The sequence below is a fragment of the Carassius carassius genome, chromosome 35 (genome assembly GCF_963082965.1).
Source record: "Carassius carassius chromosome 35, fCarCar2.1, whole genome shotgun sequence".
In the NCBI taxonomy this organism is placed as follows: Eukaryota; Metazoa; Chordata; class Actinopteri; order Cypriniformes; family Cyprinidae; genus Carassius; species Carassius carassius.
This window is the reverse complement of record NC_081789.1, coordinates 20,224,733-20,246,397: the sequence shown is the minus strand read 5'-3', so window position 1 is coordinate 20,246,397 and position 21,665 is coordinate 20,224,733. Positions and strand designations below refer to the sequence as shown.

The following is a 21,665-nucleotide window of genomic DNA, read 5'->3' as shown; positions in this document are numbered from 1 at the left end:
GTCAGAGAGTGAATTAAGAGTGAATTTATTACTTTTACATAAGTCTTGATTCACACTCCTTTTAGTCTTTAAGTTGGTATATTGGACAAACTATTGAGCTAATAAAAAGGAGATCTCAATTGTGCTTCTGCTGCTTGTTTTGTTTAAAAAAAATTGTATCCTAATTCCCTGGTTTTCAACCTACTGCCGCCACTTTCTCCAGAACATTTTACAGTGGAACATTCCACCAGTTTTTTTTCTCTTCCTCCTCTCTCTCTTTCTCATTTCTCTGGCTCTTTCTCCGTTCTTTTTTGCTGACCTACTATTTTCAGCTACCGCTGTGTCCTGCAGCAGATTTCTGCCTGCCTTCATGGGGCAGTGGTTTGGTAATCGTAGTCTCAAATTTCAGGATAACAAGGGCACGCATAAAAACAAACCCGGCAGATTGACACCTTCGCTCCCTGCCAGCTCTCTGGCACAGTTTGCAGTTCCCGGCCTGAACAGAATGAGTGTGCACTTCATGAGAGTGAACTCCATAACCCTCCTCTGGTTTACTAACCTGTGCAAACCCACATCACAGATTTAATCTGAGTGTTCTTAAAGAGACAGTTCATCCAAAAATGAAAGTTCTGTTATTATTTACTCACCCTCATGACTAAAACAAAAAAGGAACATTTTTGAAAAAAAAAATTCTTCAAAAGCTTTCAAAAACTTTGCATAAGTCATAGATCACTTTAATGATACTTATACAGTGCTTTTGTGTACTTTTTGAAGCTTGACCACACCAGTCTCCAGTTACTTTCATTATATTGCAAACAGTGGGCAGAGCATTTCCAGAAATTACATTTTTGTGCTCCACAGAAGAAAGAAACTCAAACAGTTTTGGAATTACATCTTCTAATTTTTGGGTAGACTGGCCCTTTAAATGCAACTCTTTGTGTCGGTTTGTATCAGCTAAATTTGATCCTGGGATATATTTAAATTAAGGAGCCACGCTGAGTCTGATCTCCATCTGAAGTAATGTCAGCACAGTTTGGACTTTTTAAGGAATTTTTAAGATAGACAATGGCACCATTTATGAACGTGACAGGCTTCATCGAGACAGGGCTGATCCAAGAGTCTTTCTCTCCCTCTGTCTGTCTTCCTCAGTTGCCCTCTCAATCTCTGTTGAGTCTGAACTGTAGATCATGTCAGAGCAAAGGAAACTCCTTTCTGAGCACAGAGCATGTCAGAGCAGGTCTGCCATGGTAGTCTGCCCTTTTACCTCTTTTTTTCCCCTCTTGCTCTACAGTATTTTTTCTGAACCTTTATATATGTGTATACCTAGTGTGTAATCAACATGACGTCAAACTTAAAGCACATTCCTGGTCATCAGTGCACAATCTTCCAAAGAACATGAACTAAAACTTTTTTTTTGTTTTTGTTATTTAATTTAAATGAAGCTGAAATAAAATTATAAATATTAGATGAGATGTGTTCATGTAGCTCAAGTGGTAGAGCATTGCATTATCAAGCGCAATGTTGGGTATAAAAAATAACAAAAGCACATGATTTAAATAAAATTAACTTAAATAGAAATAGATTAAATTAAATAAATCTTAAAGAAAGTAAACTTTTTCTATCAGTTCTGATTTTCATTTATTTCCATTGAAGCTGAAGTACTAAAATTACTGAAATTAAAAGAAGAAAAGAGAGCTAAATAAAAAAAACTAATATAAATAACAAAGCACATGACTGACATAAAATTAAACTTAAAAATTTAAATAAATAAATTAAAATAAAATTCTTGAACTTAAAGGGTTAGTTCACAAAAAAAAGAAAGTGATGTCATTAATAACTCACCATAACTCATGTCGTTCCAAACCCGTAAGACCTCCGTTTATCTTCGGAACACAGTTTAAGATATTTTAGATTTAGTCCGAGAGCTCTCAGTCCCTCCATTGAAGCTGTGTGTACGGTATACTGTCCATGTCCAGAAAGGTAAGAAAAACATCATCAAAGTAGTCCATGTGATATCAGAGGGTCAGTTAGAATTTGTTGAAGCATGGAAAATACATTTTGGTCCAAAAATAACAAAAACTACGACTTTATTCATCATTGTCTTCTCTTCCGTGTCTGTTGTGAGAGAGAGTTCAAAACATAGCAGTTTGTCATATCCGGTTCGCAAACGAATCATTCGATGTAACCGGATCTTTATGAACCAGTTCACCAAATTGAACTGAATTGTTTAAAATGGTTCACGTCTCCAATACGCATTAATCCACAAATGACTTAAGCTGTTAACTTGTTTAATGTGGCTGACACTCTGAGTTCAAACAAACCAATATCCGGAGTAATTCATTTACTCTAACAGTACACTGACTGAACTGCTGTGAAGAGAGAACTGAAGATGAACACCGAGCCGAGCCAGATAACGAACGAACGAGTGACTCGTTCACGAGTCAAGAACCGGTTCCATTGGTTTTTGGATATGTAAATAGTAATAATAATAATAATAATAAAATAACACTGTCAAAGACAAAAACACTATTTTTAATTATAAATGAATGTTGTTTACTAATTGAATTTACATCTTAGATTACTCACTAGTATGTACCCGAGTCAACTAACTTTAGCATCAAACGGTACCAGAAGCTCTAATGTTAAAATTCACTGAGAAACCCCCATGTTGAGAATGGCAGAGCTGCGGCATTCACTGATCCGGCGTGCAGGGCTGGAGAGGAGCTGGAGGTCAGGTCTGCCTCCTACATAATTTTTCTTTCCCATTCACAAGGAAATCACCCTACACAAGAGTCCCTTCAGCCCCAGCGAGGTCAAAGCAGGTCTCTGAGCCAGCTACTGAAACCATTGGCCAATAGCTATAAATCAGAGGCACGTCTTTATCATTGTGTGATTCACTCAAATGTCTGTTGCTTTTGGGTTTTTTCACGGATGTTGGGTGGGGAGAGGGTAAAGTTCTCACCCTGTTAACTCAGGATGGGAAGTATGGAAATGAAAACAATGCCTTGAAACACCAGAGATGGCCTGGCATGATAGTGACACCCTGGTCTAATTCTCTGAATGGGCTTTTATCAGTGACACTGGGAGTAATTGAGGTCATTCCTCGGACTAATCAGCTGCAGAGTGGGGGAGCGTCTGGAGGGTAGCCGTGAAGTAGTCTTGTTTTCCTGGAGGGCTGTTTGCGTAACGCTCTCCACGCAAGAGCTGAATGAGTCCACGGACGATTTTTATTGCACATCCTGAAAGCCCATACCCTCCCACCCCAAACATGCTGGGAATTCACAACCAAGCGCTACATATCCACAGACCTCACCGCTCTTAAGGCAGGGTGGATCTCTAGACAGACTGTTTGGAATATTGCCGTTTTTGGGCCATTTTGTTTTAGCTTTGAAAGGTGGGCTTTGTCTTAGGTTCAGTTGAATCGTCATCTCGCAGCCAAATCCCATACTCCATTCCTCTGTGGCCAGTATCGTTTAATGGCTTTCATCTGCTTTCTACATCTTTTCTTGCATCTTTTAAGTCTTTTCTTATTATCTAATATTTGAAAATATGTAAAAAAAAATAATAATAATTCTTTCATTCTTTCTAGCACTTGCATTTCAGTAAAACATTAGTAAACAATTTTTTATCATGTAAATTTAAAAAAAAAGTATAAAAAATATAATAAAATATAAAATATATTGTCAATTTTGAATTTATTTTATTTATTTATTTTTTTCTAGCACTTGCTTTTCAGTAAAACATTTGAAATGATTTATGTGGAAAAAATATATATTTTATCTTATTTCCTGCCAGCAGTTACATTTTTTCAGTTTTTTATCTTTTAAAAGATATTATGGCAATTTTGAATTAATTTATTTGTTCTATTTCTTTCTATTTGTTTATTGTCAGCACTCAGTATGCCGTTTGAAATCAACCATGTTTTTATGTATAAAATATGTTATATTTTATTATTTATTTATTATTATTATTATTTTTAACTGTTTAACAAGCAAAATATGACAGTTTGCCTTTTGCCGAATAGCAGAATGACTCAGCAAATTAATTAGTCTGACTTTTACCAATGTAAAGACTAATTGCTTCAGATCACAGTAATTGCTTCAATAATTGCTTCAGATCACACATAATATTTTTATTTTTATTTAGTTTTATGAACATTCAGTCAGTTATGCAGTTCAGATTTGTACAGGTGAAATCCGTTTTACATCAGATGATCTGGAGCACCATAAGTTCAAAATGAATACCAAGATAGAGTTGAGTGTGTGAGCTTGAAACAAATATTTAAGAACGTACAGATTTCTCTATTTGTGTGAATAAATTGTATTAATTAAGTGTGAAAGGGATTTCACAGGTCTGAACCAGCATTTCTGACTGAGATCTTTACTTGTGGGACTCGTATTTGGACCTTTCAATAAAGTGTGTTTGTCCACCTGTCCGAAAGAGTGTGTCTCAAGGCAGTCCGCCAAGAATACTGCCATAACTTTCATTAATGCGAATACAAACATCTTATAGTAAATATTTGAGCCTGGTATACATCTCCCCCTATGATTTGAGCCTGTGTAAATGCAGAGAGGAAAGCATAGCTCTACTGTCTAATATTTAACAGTGTTTGGAGTTCACCAGAGGGGAGTTATAACTAAATGACCTTTGCATTATATTTTGTTATGATTATGCCTCAAGATGCCTTTTTTTGTATCAGAGTTTAGCTGAGGGACTATATAATGGTCCCTGAATTAGGATAGATTGTGTGTAGGGAAATAATTGAATGCCTCCAGGGTCTGCGAAACACAAATACGTCCCCTTGATCAGCGGGTCTGTTGGATAAACACTTCGGCTCCCTGGGCTGCAAATTTTCCTCGTTAGATGGAGAGAAACAGATAGTGTTTACAGCAAGAACAATGGGCCGTGCAATCACAGAAACATGAAAACACACACTCACACACACTATGTACTGAGAGACACAGAAAATTACCATCTCCTATATACATAATCAGATCGACTGCAGGTCTGGAAATCTGCTGTTTAATCTGGTTGAAAGGAAACAGAAGGAATTCTGAAGAATGGGTCACATAATAGTGTGTCTTTCAACGTTTGTCCAACCTTTGGATGTTTTTCTCTCATTTCTGAAGATGAATTGGTACAGTTGGTGCAGCTGAATGCTGTGTTCTTCATATCGGTTGTTTTTTTTGTGCTTGAATGTTGCTCAACAGCTAAGGAGATCTCTGTTGGTATTATTTTTGGGTTTGGAATTTGTTCTGAAGCACCTTTTAGAAGCTTTTAAACTAGGAATTTTTGTCCTGTAGTGGTGGAGGGAAAAAACTTGCCAGAAAAACTACTAGATTTATATTGAGGGAAGGACTAGAATATCATAAAGACTGTCCTTTACTGTCCCTCATGTCATTCCAATCTCTGTGATGATTAGATGTTATGAGAATGTTACCAAACCGTTGTGGTTCCCATTGACTTCCATTGATTTTTTTATTTTCAATAAGAACCAAAACCAACTTTCTTCAAAATATCTACTTTTGTTGTCTGCAGAATAAATGAAGTCATGCAAGTTGACAATCGCATGAGAATGAGTAAATAATGATAGATTCATTTTTTGGGTGGACTGTCACTTTAAAGTCAGGCTCTTTTGTCTTAGAGCCACAACCCTAGCAACAGCCTAGCAACCATCTAAAACACCCAAGTTTTGCGCTGGCCTTACACATATTCACCGCACAAAAATAAATGAGTTGAAATGTCAATGTTTTCTCCCTTGCTTCACAACTTGTTTGTGTAATTCTTGACTACAGAGATATTATTATTATTCAACTTTTATTTAGATTTTTTTTTCTATTTTATTATTTATTAATAATTGTATTAATTGATAGTTGTTTAATTAGTTAACTTTTTTTTGTTCATTATTTAATTTGTAAAAATGTATTGTGTATTCACATTTGTTATTAATATCTTTTTTTTAGGATTTAACAAAGTGCAGCTGCAGAACTATTAAAATAAACATGGAGAGCATAAAATAATTATTTTGAATTTTTGATTTTTTAATGCATGTTTTGTCTTGTTTTCATTTTTTTACTGCTGCCTTTAAAGTTTTCATTTTACTTTGTTTGATTATTTATTAATTGTATTTATTAATATTTATTAAGAACTGAATACAGTTATTTTAGTTAATTATTTTAAATGTGATTTTTATTATTTTATTTATTTATATTTGTAATACATATTATCTTAATTTTGAAACTTTTCTCTTTTTTATTTTCAGTTTTTATAAAAGTTTGAATTTTGAAGTTTGAAAGTTATTTGTTGTATTTTCTTAAAAAATATCTTTGTTAATCTTATAAAATAATTTTATAAAGTTAAAATAAAGTTTATTTAGTTGCAAAAGCAACATTTCTCTCTTTTTTTTTATAAAAATTTACATTTAAAGTTGACGTTTTTCATCCAATATTTATATTTTATTTTATTTCAGCATTATTTTAATTAACAAAACTGTATTATATAGTTTTTTAATGTAATTTTTCTTTTACTTTATTTGATTATTTATTGCAGCTTTTATTAATATTTGTACATTATTATTTTACATTTACATTGTTTTAATTATTTGAATTTAATTATTTCATGTCTTCATATTTAGTATTAATTTTCTTTTTTTTTGCTATTTTTTCTTTTCTTTTTTATAGTGTTTTTATAGACTTTTTTTGACAAAGGTCAGAACTCCTGTTATGATGTAGGTTTTTGAGGTGCACTCTTGCCATAAATTAATCTGTTACTTTTCCTACATATTTTTTTTAACAAAAATGATTGGTAAAATATCTATTTAGGAGTCTTAGACCTTTCCAACGGTATATAGTTTGTCATGATTAGATTAGGAATTAATTTTAATATAGTGTAGTAAACTCGGACGTCCCACCGAGGGGATGGGTGACAGTTAAAATCTCTACTGAGGAACAGCAGGCTGTTTTCTCAGATTGAGGAGTATAAGACCTCATTAAAAGACTCCATCTGCTATCCATGTATTTTTATTGTTGTCTAGGAGAAACATAGATGTTAAAGTGATCTCAACTGTGATTTTTCTCTCCTACAGTGTCCTTCACGCGCACACACACACCCTCCCAAACTCTCTCGCTTGCTCAAAAACACAGATCAGATTTGCAACCCATTGCAGAAAAAGCATTTCTTTTCTTTGCCCAGTTGCCCTCAGATTGATGCAAGACATTCTTTCCAGAAACATCCCTTTCTCTCGCTCTTTTCTGCTTGTCGTCTCCCTGTCTGGCCAAGCTAGCCCTCTGAAGTGAATCAGTGGATCTTGCTCAGGAACTGACAGCTTGCGGAAGTTTGTTCCTCTGCAACACTGTCACTCACAGCTTCTCTTAAAAGTACGAAACTGAAAATGCTACTTGGCAGGTTTTCCTCAATAGTGGAGTAAAAGCAAAAAAAATCCGCATGCATGAGGACGTGCACTCGCACACACTTTGGTGGTGTGTCAGCGGCCCCCAGCAGGACTGAGTGGACTTTATGAAGTACCCAGCAGGCCCTGCAGTGGGGGAGAGAGCTTCTCTCTGAAGCACAAAGAGGGGTTTGTTCTGCTGAAGAGGCTCTGTGCCTCGACAGCCTCCTCAGACGCTTGGCAATCCAGCAGTTTTACCCCCGTTTCCTACATCCACCTCTTTCTATCTTCAGACATTGCTCATTGCTTCTGCTTAGCGGATGATAAATGGACAAAAAATTATTTTAGACCAGAGACTTTAGGTTGTACTCTTTTTACTTAAAGCCATTAAGCTTCCATGCTTAATGTGGCATTATAGCACTCTCTCATGACACTCCAGCACAGGGGTGCCCAATCCTGCTCCTGGAGGGCCAATTGCTCCAACCCCAATTAAACACTCCTGAGGCAGCTAATTAAGGTCTTGCTAGGTAAACTAGAAACATCCAAGTAGGTGTGTTGAGGCAAGTTGGAGCTGAACGCTTTAGGATGGTGGCCCTCAAGGACCGAGATTGGAAACCCCTGAGTTTGCATCAATCACATATTTTCTTCAGATAATTAGAAATGAGGTCTGTCATTTTATGAGGTCATAATTTATTGTAAATATAAATGGGCGATGTGGGAACATTGTAATTATTTTCCCAATATATTTTTATCCTAACACCCTAAGCACAGACAGGCTCTGTTGGTAAATGAACTGCTTAGGACTGTAGCCCAGTTACTGTATGTACAGTGATATGGAGATAAAACAAACAATATATGTATCTGCATATATTTGCATGACTTTTCAATGCTCTACAAGTCCACCCCAATTATTTAATGTCTTTGAATTAACCTCATTTGGGGAATTTTGTCATCAAAATTAATCTGTTATTACCGTTATTTTACTAATAAAAATAATAAAAGTTTTTTGAATTTTTATTTTAGTTTCACTTTTAGTGATTTGTAGTATTTAAAAAAAATCTTTATATTTAGCTCATAATATATATATATAAATGAAGTTTTTATTTGAGTTAGTCGCCAAGGTGAAATTTCTTATTTTATTTGAGCTTTTTTATTTTTATTTCAGATTTATTTTATTTTAGCTTTATTTGTATTTATTTTTATAGATTTAGTTAATTTGAACAACACTAATCTTATGTTAACTTTCATTGCATTCTTTGAAATTTTTATAGCTATATTAAAAATCCTTTTATCCTTTCTTTGTTTTTAAAACCTGTTTTTCTTTTCATTAGCCTTCACGCCATCCATTCCTTCAACCCCTTTAATCGAGGTAGAGGAATGTTTGTGTTGAGTTCTCTCTCTCTTCTTTCTATCCTTTTCTCTCATGCTCTCTCTCTCTCTCTCTCTTTGTGGGTCAAGGATGAAAGGGCCCTTCATATTACGAGGCTGTGATACAATCCTGTCACTCAGTCATCTCAAAGCTCCCCCCAAACCTCAAACTCAGCTCCTCAACTTTCACAGGAGCGAGAGAGAGGGGGGCGAGAGAGCCCCGCATACCGGCGCGAGACCCTTTCCAAACACACGGGACAATCTCAATGGATTTTGTTGTGCTCTGTACACGTCGCTCTGTGAAAAGGGTATTTTAAGCTGCCATGCGTATACACTCACGTCCCGGTGAAACGACCCACACACATCGCTGTGTACACACACCCCTCCCCTGTCCCCGCCACTCAAAAAACTCCTGTGAAGCCCCTTCAATACAAGAACAAACAGGGTCTTATTCAAACCCAGCAACGGCTAGCTGGAGATACTGACCCTGGTATTGACTGATGGGGGAGAAAGCGAGGAGGAACTGTAAAATTCATCAGGGTGATTTGTTGATTTACTGCACCGGAGGCTGTCACGCCACGGTTCCTGCAGGGTCTGGAGGAGACGCCGATGTCTAAAACAGCTGGTGGCCCTCAGCTACACGAGCCCGGGATGAGGGTCCTCATTTGAGATGCATCTCTGAGCTTTATGTTCTGACAACAAGCCGTTGGTGTGCTGGGTGGAGGGGTTTCATTCACCAGCGTCTCATGAGAGCCATAACAGAGAGGGTCTGTGTGCTGGCGGTGGCCCTTTCTTCCTGCAGTGCACCAGTTGGACCTGATGGCTCTATTTCTACCGCGTTGACTGCGGTGAAGCCATAAGCAATGCCTTAAATTGTTTGTTTAACCCAGTGTCACGGTACAAAATATAGGCCTGCGGGATGGTGGGTCAAAAATCAAGTCAAGCTGCTTTTATTTGTATAGTGCATTTCACAGTACACATTGTTTAAAACGTGTTTTTAAATGTTTTAAAAAGCTCTACAGCTACAGAAATCGTACTGACAGTGTTTATAATATCTTATCTTACATTTTAAATGTAAAATCTAATACAGTGTTCTACCTACATGCGACTACATGCCACGACATGCAATGAAAGGTATCTTTTCCATGTTAATTGGAGTTTTCGTCCTAACTACATGTGAATGTGACACGTAAAATGTCTGTTTTAGAAACAGTTTCTATTTCCGCAATGTCAAAAAAACTGGAACAGCAACATACAAACTAGATGACCGTAGATAATTCTCAGCTGATTATGTGCATTATTCAAAGTTAAACATGTCAAATGTAAGTTTAAATATCATATTGTGTGGCCTTATAGCCATACCAAAAGCAACAACAGATACTTCAGATCTTGAAAATAAATCAAAGCAAAGATGTACGTTAAAACAATGCAAACCAACATGCGTAAAGATGGTATCAGTCACTCAGTATGTACATTTAATCATGTTAAAAAGGTTTAAAATTCCAGAGAGACTTCGCCCACACATGCTTCTGATTGGCTGTGATATTTGATTGATTCCTTCGCAGCATCGCGTAGCGTCTAGTGTGGACACTCAAACTACTTGTCGCAGAAATCTTGTCATGTCGTGTGTAGTTAGGACACGGTGTAACAGTCATTTTCTGCTGAGTTACCGAAAAAAAAATTTGTTTTGTGACTTTAAAATATACTGACAACTAGGGATGGCGAAAACTAAAAAATTTCTTGACCGACCACCGAGCCTCATTAGCCGGTTGAAACCGGTTAACCGATTAGTTTAAAATATGGTACGCTATTTGAAATAACAGCCATTTCGAGCCGCGCCTGCAATTTCGCAACTCTGTCGCATCTCTCTGCCGCTCTGCCTCCCGCACACACACACACAGCCACTCACGTCACTTTTTTAAAATCCCCTACAGCGCGAAACATGAGTCCCGCAAACGCGGCGCCGAAGAGCTTGTTGTATGTAATCGTAGGACAAATGGCTCCTTAGTTTCAAATGGTTTGGGTACAAGGTGATCGCTTTGAAAATAAAGGCGTTTGTCTAAGCTCTAGAAAGCCCTCACCGCTTACAAAGTCAAGGAGCAGCATGTCTTTTTCAACCATTCCGCATATCTTTTGGGTAATAGTCTCTGAGCGCTGTTTGTCACATTTCCTACCTGCTAGCATAGATGACACGGTAGGTTGGCTTTGGCTACCTTTCTCACCCGAAGAGGCTTGCGGTGTCGCGTTTTCAGGTGATACATCATAGATGATGTGCTGCTACTATATTTAAGCACTGTATCACACAAGTTGCAACTTACATCTGTCTCATTCTTTTTGGTGAAATGGTCCCACACACTACTTTTCTTTTGCACGCTTCATCCTGTCGTCTGCCCTGGCTCTAACTTTGAGTGTTTTAGCCTGTTGCCTTTACTTTTCGCAAACCTTGTGATCGCGCGAACCCAAACGCTGTGACCTCGCGCCAAATGTTTTTATTGGTTTATTAAGTACAAACAGGCGAGTTATGAAAAATTGAGTGTGAGGGATAATTTGTTCACTTAACACAAAAATATGAGGAATGAGATGGCTAACTGTAGTAGCGTATAGTCCACTGTCTATAATAGCCTAATTTAGATATCACTTTTTTTTTTAACCGACTACCGAAAACTTTGACTGGTTAACGTTGATAACGTTAAACGGTCATCGGTTAACATCCCTACTGACAACCAGTACACTGATGGAAAAAAGTAAGCCACATGATGATTCAAAGGTAACCACAAGTAGCTTTTCCACAAACTGAGGTAAATACTAATATGTAGAAGGTGCACAGTGTCATGCGCACAAATGCAAAACACCACTGTAGTACCACTCAGCTCGCATTAAAACAAACAAATGAACATGTTTTAAACAAAACGAGCTGCGACAAAACCCCAGTATACATAACTAATAACAAACATTATTAGGAAGCTCAATTATTTAACAAAATACCATAAAATCTGAGCTTTCAAATGGAATTATTTTCACTGTAAATTGCAATGAGATGAATTGTTGATGGTTTTCACGTCCACAGACTGTACATTGAACAGGATTTTAGTGTAAAATTACATCAAATGTAAGGTTAGATCTATTTGTTTTTCCTTGTGTATAGTAAGAAAATTTATATATATATATATATATATATATATATATATAGCTTTAAGTGAGAGTACTGTATATACCCGGATAAAGATGGATGTACTATATCCGATAATATACGATATATGATGTAAACAATTGCGCAGTTAAGATTAGCTATGTATATAGTATATATCGTTTGAATAGAATGCAATGAAGAAAATGCAATTGGTAGCTTTGCGATTAACTAGTGCAATTCCATCTCGTATGCATATACGTGTCTTATTACCAATGCATTCCTGTTTTTCTGCTGCTTTCTTGTAGCCCCTGGAATTTTCTTTGCTTAGGCTTGCATTACGTGATGGAATGAGGGGGCGGAGTCAGCATTGTGTTACTGTTTGATTGACAGCTTTTTTTTCTGCTTCAGGGCCTGCTGAAGTTCCCATGATGTCACTGAATGGTTCCATTCCACCAATCCACGTTCCTCCTGGCTACGTCTCCCAGGTAACCAGCAGGAATGGGTCAGGGCCATGTGTCAGGGTGGCCAAACCCCTCTCACACAATGAGGATGTGATTTCACCCCTCATAGGCGAATATCCCTTTCTTGGATACACGTTTACAAAGTGTGATTCTAGTATGCAGCAGCCAAACAAACAACAGAAGAACAGGCATAAGTTGTTCATTTTTACAGAACGATGTCAGGCCAGAGTTTGCTAAAGGTCGACGGCAGTGACATTTCAGAAGAAAGGTCAAAAACTCTTGCAGAGAGGGCAGGAAAAAGGGTCTGAGTTGTGGGTGTAATAAATCAGTGGGAGGGTTATAATGGCACAAAGGTCACTCGTGTAAATATGATTCATTAGCGCATTCCACCCGAATGTGAAGGGCAGGACCCGCTCACCACTTTCCCTCTTTGAACTTCCCAAAAAGATGGAAGCTTTTTAGCTCAAGTGCATCAAAATGAAGTGATAATAATGCTCATTATGTGTGTAATTGTTGCTCTGCTGCCTCAGAAAATTATGGGAAATGCCGTTTTATTGCACAAGCATGGGGCCTCGTAAATGGCAGTTTTTAATATCCATATAAAATCCATATGAACTATATGTACAGTGAACATACAATATCATTCAAAAGTTTGTGGTCAGTAAGTTTTTTTTAAAGATTAATTTATGCTAATTAAAAACATCTTCTATTCTCTCCCAGGCTTCATTTATTTCATTAAAATGACAGTAAAAACGTTAATATAGTAAAATATTATTTACAAATTAAAAATTATTAACTATTTAAGTTATTGTAAGTGTCTTTACTGTCACTTTTGATTAATTGAATGCATCTATATACTGCATAAATGTATTATTTACTTAAAAATAAATAAATAAATAAAAACCACATTTTTAAATTGTATTTAAGCATATTACATAATAAATAATAATGTGCCATACCTTGATACAATTTTTATCATGCTTGAGTTGTATAGAATCATATTTTCACCGTCTTGACTTTACAATTTAATATTTATATTTAATGTTAGTGAATAAATCCAGAAATTGAGTTTGTAGACCTCTAAGATTAATGAAAAAAAAATATTTGATAAAAATACTACTTAATACTAAAATGAACATATTAACAATTTCACATCAACAGTTAGAACTGAAGTTGATACAATTATTTAAAAAATTTGTTGATGTGAGCAATTGTTGGTTCTCCTGTAATCACTGTAATGTTCTTTTTTTTTTTTTTGGCTTAATTTATGAGCACAAATAAACATTTGACATAATCTGTCTTTGCATGTGCCAGAATATGCAAACTCTAACATAAATCTATGCTTGTTTTCCCCACATGTCAGCATTTATCTCTAGACAAAGGTTTCTGTCCGTTTAAAATGGAAAAGCTCATTGGTATTGGCCATCATATTTAATTATAAATATGAAGTGAACACAGTTTTGTGTACTGTTTGCCAGAAAACAACCCTCATCACTGTATCTTCAATCACTTACATGCACATTACATCAGTTACGAACTAGAAAATAAGGTACATGCTGTATAAGTGTTTTAATAGCTCTCTGCATGAATCAAGAACATTCTTGTTTTTCTGCAGTAAAAGCATTTTTGGTAACGAACAGTTTTCTGCTGTCGTCAGTAACCTCCCCCTTTAACCTTGGGTGACCAAGCTGGTCAGCATGGGACAGTGAGTTGATTCTCCCATGTGAACTGTTCCAGCAGATCTGTGATTCCTGTAAGCATCTTCCATGCATGCATTCCTCCAGTGGAATGTACTTGTAGCTGTTCCATTAGAAGGCCTTGTTTACTTTTGCATTCCTGCCCTTTGTTTAAAGTGGCACTGAACATCTGTGGTTGCCTCGTAACTGCTGGCATGTTAGATCCGGTGTTGTTTGTCGGGTGGGGCACTAATAGCTGACATCAGAGGGCCTGTGAGGTTGGGGATTGTTTGGCTTGACGTCTGTGGATGTTGTTTTTTCAGGTTCTGGAAGACAACACAGGCTTGCGGAGGGTTGTGGTCACGCCTCATTCTGAATGTTATCCTCCAAGTTACTCTCCGGCTCTGTCCCCAAGCCACCACATTCACCCGCAGTACCTGACGCACCCACACTTTATTCCAGCTTCACATACGTCATATTATCCCCCAGTCAGGCCCAGTGACGTGCCCCCACACCAGTTCTATCAGCACCGTCTGCCACCCTTCTATTCGGAAGGTAAGCTTCATAGTCCACTGTAGACTAAAGGTCCTGGATTTTTCACTTATTTAAACACATACCTCAGTGAGGATGGGCAACCGTCTCTTTGTACTGAATCATAACACTGTCCTAACCAAGCTCAACTTGAAAGCGAAATACCACACAAAGCTATGAAAACACAACACAACCAATCTGAGCATTCATTAACAGTGAAAAGATGGGACATGCTTGACTGAATATTTCTTTGTGGTTTTAAGGAACTATTTTCTTATTCTTGAATGATTGAAATCATTTTTGTAGAATAATATATATTTTAAACTAAATATGAAATTTTATATATATATATATATATATATATATATATATATATATATATATATACACACACATATGTAGAGAGAGAGAGAGTTTTTTTTGTAAAATATTTTAAAGTACTGTATAAGATATGCATTTCTTTAATAAACATAATTTTATTAAACTTATACTATAATTGTGTTTTTGTTGTGTTTAAGTTTCTTTTGGTCATGTGTATACAATGGAACACAACATTTGTTTTGTAGAATAGAAATAAATATATAATCTGTGAATTGCGTTTAGTTTTCATTTATTTTTATTTGTGTGGTCACATACAGTTCTGAATAAAATAACTTTTGTGGACAAATATAAATTGTATGTTGAATATAAAAAATTTAGTAATATTAGATATATACTGTATTTTAAAATGTTATTTATGTAAATGTAATTTGATTTATTTGACATGTTTGTCGTCATGTGTATACTGAATATGAACTGAATTTTAAATATATAATTAAATTAAATGATTCTTAATATATGGATTTCTTTGCTGTACTAAAGGTTTAAATCATATGCATGCACATTGCTGCACAAAATTAGATTTGTAGACAAATAAAAAATGTTTGGTGAATATAAAAATATGCTAAATTTTATATATTATAACATTTAAGATTTTTTTACATATTACATATTTTTTATATATATATTATAACATTTAAGACTTTTACTTATTGCATATTTTTATATATTTTAACATTTTTATTTTTTTCAATATCTAAAAATATTTTAAGAGTTTTTTTTTAAAACATTAAGAAAGCTTAGCTTAATTTCAAGAAAATTAAGCTAAACTATTTTTAATAATATAATAAGAGTTTAAAGAGGATTTATTTAACATTATTGTGCTTATGTATACACAACGCTGCTTAAACACTTGTAGACTAGAATATAAATTGTGTATATTGAATTTTGTAAACAAAATTTGAAAATAAATACAATACAAAGTATACCAGTAATTATGTTTTACATAAATATTATGTTGCTTTATTTAACATTTTTGTGTATGCAACACATTTGCTTTCTACTTTCCATAGTGTAATTGCAATCTTTGTCTTATCTCAGAGATCATCCCGCTGTATAACATCTCCACTTTCATGGGTCATGAGGAGTACTGTAAACCTCCACCCAAGAAGCTCAAACAGCCGGTGGAGCGTACAAGTCTAAGGCAGGTGACCAGCCCGCTGTCCAACAGCTACAAGAACACCACGGCCTGCACCACCACCACTAACGGCTACGGCAAGAGCCACAGCAGCCCTGGAGGAGGAGGAGGAGGAAGCCCTGGCAACAAGAGGCCAGATCGAAGAGCCAGAGGAAGCCCCAAACACTCAGACACCGAGCCACAGGGTGAGCCAAGTCAAATTTATAAAACACCTCTAATTTAAGAGACATCTTGCTGATTTTGTTCATACATGTGGCAACAGCTGAGAGCAAAAACAAAGAATACTTCCAGTGTCAGCTGGTCTCTGTTGAGATGAGTCAACAAAATTGTTCACTTATGTTGACTTTAAAGTCTCATTTCCATGAAGCTTTATGGGTCCTTATCTCAAGCCTTTATTTTTGAGCTGTTATATCAGTGTCAGCACTTACTCTAAGTGTGACACACATACACATTTGATAAACAGTTTACAGTGTGAGTGTGAATGTAGAAGAGTGCCCTCTATTGGTGCAATACAGTCAGTCGCTTGAATGAAATGAGCTGGGAAAAATCATTGGAGAACTATTACTGCTGCTTTTGAACTAATCAATGATTCATCAATGAATCCTGCAAAAAAAAAAAAAAATCGGTTTCCACAAAAATATTAAGAAGCACAACTGTTCCCAACAATGATAATAATAAAAAAAAAGTTACTTGAGCACCAAATCATAATATAAGAATTATTTTACCATATGCGTTTCTCAAAAAAATATTATTTCTCCTTATTTAATTATTTAAATAATTATTTACAGAACTTAATTTATCAACAATAATTAATAAAAATAATGATTTATTTCCAAAATGGGTCATTTCATGTATATTTTTTTCTATTTTGGTCAAATATTGAAATGAAATGTATTTGAAAAATGGGTGTTGGATTTAATCGATACCTCAGAGCTTTTTGATTTAGAGCTGGAAGAACCAGAACTTGATGAGGCAAGCTTGAGCATATCTAATGACCGAGCAAAGCTGCAGAAAGATGATGCCACATTGGCAGAATGCTTTGGAAAAGTCTGTAAAGAAACTGCTGTTGTTTTATTGTGTGATGAGATGTTTTTTATAAAGCGAGGTCTCCTTTACAGGCAGTCGAAACAAGACGGTACACAGTTGGTGGTACTAAAGCTTTATCGCAAACAAGTGGTAGAACTTGGTCATTCAATACCCACACACTAAATTCACCTCCACTGGAATTTCCTGTCAGCGTGGTCTTATTATGCCTCCGATCGCAAGTGCAATCTCTAACAGATTCCAATAAAGGATGTAGCTATACTGGGATCAGATGGTGGATGAATGTGGAACACATGTTGCATGAGATCTAGTAGATTTCATAATTCTCTGTATCATCCTTTCCTTTTCTTTCATCATTCCTTTGAAAAGGGCTCACTCTGTCTCGCTGTTTTCCTCTTTGTTCTTTAATGTCTTATCTTTAATGGTCTTTGTTCTTGTGAACCTTCGGTTCCCATGCCTCTGTGTCTGTGTGTGGTAAAGAGACAGAGAGAGAGAGAGTGTGTGTCTGAGGCGAAAGCACGGTGCATAATGAGACACAGATCTCTTCCTGTCTGAAGTGACGGCACAAGTCTGGTCCCTGTTAAAATGCACAGGGAAAAGGCACGGCAAATTAAATCAAGAGACGAGAAGACGAGCTGTTCCTGTGGAGAATGTCTGAGAAGATGCTCAGATCTGGGTGAAATGCATGACATCAGACGTTTAGTCTTGGTCTTCAGTCTTCAGGACTTTGCTGTAGCTCGTCAACAAACTACTCAAGATTTAAAACCAGTGAAGGCAAGTCCAGCTATTCTTTAGAAACGTTAGCTAGTTACACTACAGGGCAAAATTTTTTTGTTGTCTGTGAGATATTTGTTTTATATGAGAAGTCTCTTATGCTCAATGAGGCTGCATTTATTTGATTAAAAATACAGTAAAAACAGTATTACTGTGAAATATTATTCAAATTTAACATAACTATTTTTCTATTTTAATATATTTAAAATCTAATTGAATTATGTGATGGCAAAGCTGAATTTTCAGCATAATTGTGCAAAATAGGATTCCTTGATTAATGAATACATTTATTTGAATAATTGCAACATTATATAGATGCTCACTGTCAGTTTTTATTAGTTTAAAGCATGCCTGCTTAATAAATTATTTTCTTTCTGAATTATTTTAAGGAGTCTGTTTACATTTCATACCACTGATGAAACAATATAACACTGTAATTTATTGCATTTCGCAAAAATATTTGTAATAAATATTGAGAATATATCATTACAATTTAAAAGGAAAAACATGCTTTTTTTTTGTTAAATATTCAATAAAATAATCAATTTTGAAATAATTCCAATTATGAGAAAAGGTTAGCAGAATTACTTTTTTATTTTTGTATTTGTTTTAACAGGCTTCCACTGGTAAACGTGAAGTACTGTATTACAAAAAAAAAATAAAAAATAGCGATGTTTTTCAGTTTTCTGATGAAATGTAGTTTGTAAGATCAATTTACTTCTCAAAATTGTTTTTTCAACACTGGTGGGACTCCTTTGAATCCAACGAGTAATTCAAGATCACTTAAACTGTTTTTAATCCATACATGGAGTGGAATCTCTAATTTTTCCCACTCTTTTCCCTCTTCCTCTAATAAAATAAAGAACCCACTGAAAACATCTTCAATCTCTCAATCCCAACAACATCTTATTAGGGGAAAACCATGGAGGTCAGTGTGGGGTGATGTTGCCATGACTTCATCGCAGTGATGACTCATTGCAGGAGCCCCTCGGGCCCCATAAGAGCCAGACCTATGAACCTCACTCCCCGACAGACATTTTCCGACCCAGCACAGGCCCAATCCGACAGCCCCATCAGTCAGGACGTCTCTATTGCCTCAGATCTGTGTCTCTGTCTGGAGATACTCAATTTATGTTCTCTGTATTTCTTTCTCTATGCAAACAAGCATGAAGATGTTACAGACACACACACACTCTGATTTATGACTGATAGGAGACGGATGGCTACATTTAATGTGTTTTTTGTGCAGATCACGATGTGGACACGAGGCGAGTTCAGGCTGTGCCATCAGGAATGGACAAGCCGCAGGTGAGTGATTTTAAATCATGCCATTTCACAAATCTCCTTTCCACAGACAGTTCACAGAATCAAGAACCACCAATGTTGCCAGTTTTTGTTTTATTTGTCCTGCAGGACTATTGCTCCACTATTAATAATCTAGAATTTTTCGAAAGCATTATATTACTCTTTTTTTCTTTTTTCTTTTTTTGCATAAGGGATATAAACAAACACCAAACGCTAAGTTTGAAACTATTTTAAACCTTGTTTGATTGACACCTCAAATCCCGCAGGCTTGTTAAGGAGAGTTATTATTTCCTCTCTAAACAGATGTGTGATTTTTATTTTTTTTTTGCATGGTGGACGATAAAATTGGTTAGGGAAATCATATAAACTTGAGTCTAGGGATCAGATTATCGTAGAGTAGGTCGACCATACATTCTTTTTTCATATTTGTGAAAGACAATGACTGGAAAGTAGTTTGACCAATAGCGTGCAGGTATTATACATAATCGACCAATCGTGGATTGGGAAGAGAAAGTGGGATCTACAGCGAATGATCAAAGCAATGCAAATGCACACACATAAAGTATAATGTATGAGTAGTGTAGAATTTAATTTAATTTTTCTTCCAAGATATGGCCTGGAAAAAAAGGGTGCATTATCATAGATGATTTGGCAACCCTCTAGCAACCATCTAGAACACCCTAGAAACCTCGTAATAATGTGTTAAACCCACTCTGCGCATAGCAACCACGTAAGGACACGTAAGGATTGTTATTGTTTAGAGATGATCAGAATGAAGCATTTCCGTTTTCGTTCACGAGGGGGCAGCATCTGTTAATGAATTGCTTAATGGTTCATTGATTGGTCACATCAATATGTTTTTCTCATCTCTGCTGCCGATTTCATAATCTTTGTCTCTTGCTTTGAATGGGAATGCATATTATATATGCATTTAAGGTTTAAAATGTGATATTAATATACAGGAGACCAAAAAAAAAGAATGCATTGATTATAAAAAAAAAATAATAATTGAAATATCTTATCATTAGATTGCTTTAGATGTGGTATTTAATTAAAGCACACAAAAAGAAGGCTTTGTTCAATTTCAAATTGTTAAACAATACATGCACCATACGTGCAGTTAATTCTGATATAAGGTCTGACATCATTGGTGTAGATGCCATGTGAGTTAATGTTCTGCTACCCGGTACATTTTCGTTTATATATTTTAACTCCCTTTTTGTGTAAAGATAATAGTTACGATTGCCTTTAATTGTCATGTTCCTCTGACCTAATCAGATACCAGCAACAGCACTTTGAACTTTTAACCCTCTGTTCTATCACAAAGTAGGCACACACTGGTTCTTCAGTATAGTAATGTTGTTTCTTTTCAAGGTCAATTCGACCCTGGCAGAAATGCACTGTAGAAAATATAATAAAGCAAACTGAAGTAAACAACAGTCAGAAGTGTGCCACTACAATGAGTACAGCAGAGAATGTAATGTTAAAAAGAAAATGTTTTATATTTGAGGTCTCCGAGAGCCAAATGTAAGTAATGTTTTTCATGAAGAATGTTTGATATAAAGTTTTTTTTTATATATCTTTTATGAGAATTATTATATTATATTTTATATTATATTATATTATATTATATTATATAGTAATATTACAGAACATTTTTTATTATTTTTGTATATTTTTGAGATAATAAATTATAAAAAAAAATTAGATATGTGTTTATTTTAATCTATTTGAAACATTTTATATTATATATTTTGTGTAGATTGAGTAACTGGACATAAACTTTTTCTTTCACACCCTTTTTTGTGTGTATTATCAAGATGATAACCAGTTTTCCTGCTTTGTTGTGCTTCTTTCTGTTATCTCACCCTAGAAAACTAATTTATATTCTACACAAGAAGCTGTTTCTGCTTTCCCGATTGGTGCTGTGGCATTACAGTTTTATAAATAAAGCATTTTTCAGTGTCTTTCGTCATGATCAGTTCCTTTAACATTTACTAATGCAGCCGACATTTAGATGTTTGTGAAAATACTCCTTATAGCTCTTGCTTTCATTCTTTACTAATACAAAATCACTTGGTTTGAATGCAAAACAGCAAGTGTCGGAGAAATAGTGTGGTTTGCTGTGGCCGAAGCCAATTCAGACACAGATGTTTTTGTTTTGTGAATGAGCAGTCGCTCTCCGCTTTGAGCAACTGTGGAGGACGTCAGCTGCAGGGTGCTCGGACTGATGCTTCACTCACTAAAGGCGAGCCTGCAGTAGCCTTGACACCCGAATTAAGTGCTATTTACAGCTGCCTAGATTTATTGATGTACCAGACATCATAAATAACTGGGAATTGCAATTCAAATGGGCCTGGCTTTCAGGCGTTTTCCTTTTTTTGAACTTTTAGTCTTCTCCCAGACTCTTCTCTGTAATTTGTTTTGGATTGTCATTCTTGTTGTACAGCCTTTTATATATTTACATTTATGCATTTAGCAGACACTTTTATCC

At 35.6% G+C, this 21,665-nt stretch overlaps 1 protein-coding gene across 2 annotated transcripts in view; it reads left to right on the top strand.

Annotated features, from left to right (window-relative positions):
• Nucleotides 1-21,665, top strand: part of fndc3bb (fibronectin type III domain containing 3Bb) — a 74,197-nt gene that overhangs the window by 20,116 nt on the left and 32,416 nt on the right. For both annotated transcript variants that reach the window (XM_059524875.1, XM_059524874.1), the window contains exons 4-7: nt 12,273-12,349; nt 14,325-14,556; nt 15,952-16,233; nt 19,116-19,174. In XM_059524875.1, coding sequence (XP_059380858.1) covers nt 12,273-12,349; nt 14,325-14,556; nt 15,952-16,233; nt 19,116-19,174 — 650 coding nt within the window. The remainder of the gene's footprint in view (nt 1-12,272; nt 12,350-14,324; nt 14,557-15,951; nt 16,234-19,115; nt 19,175-21,665) is intronic.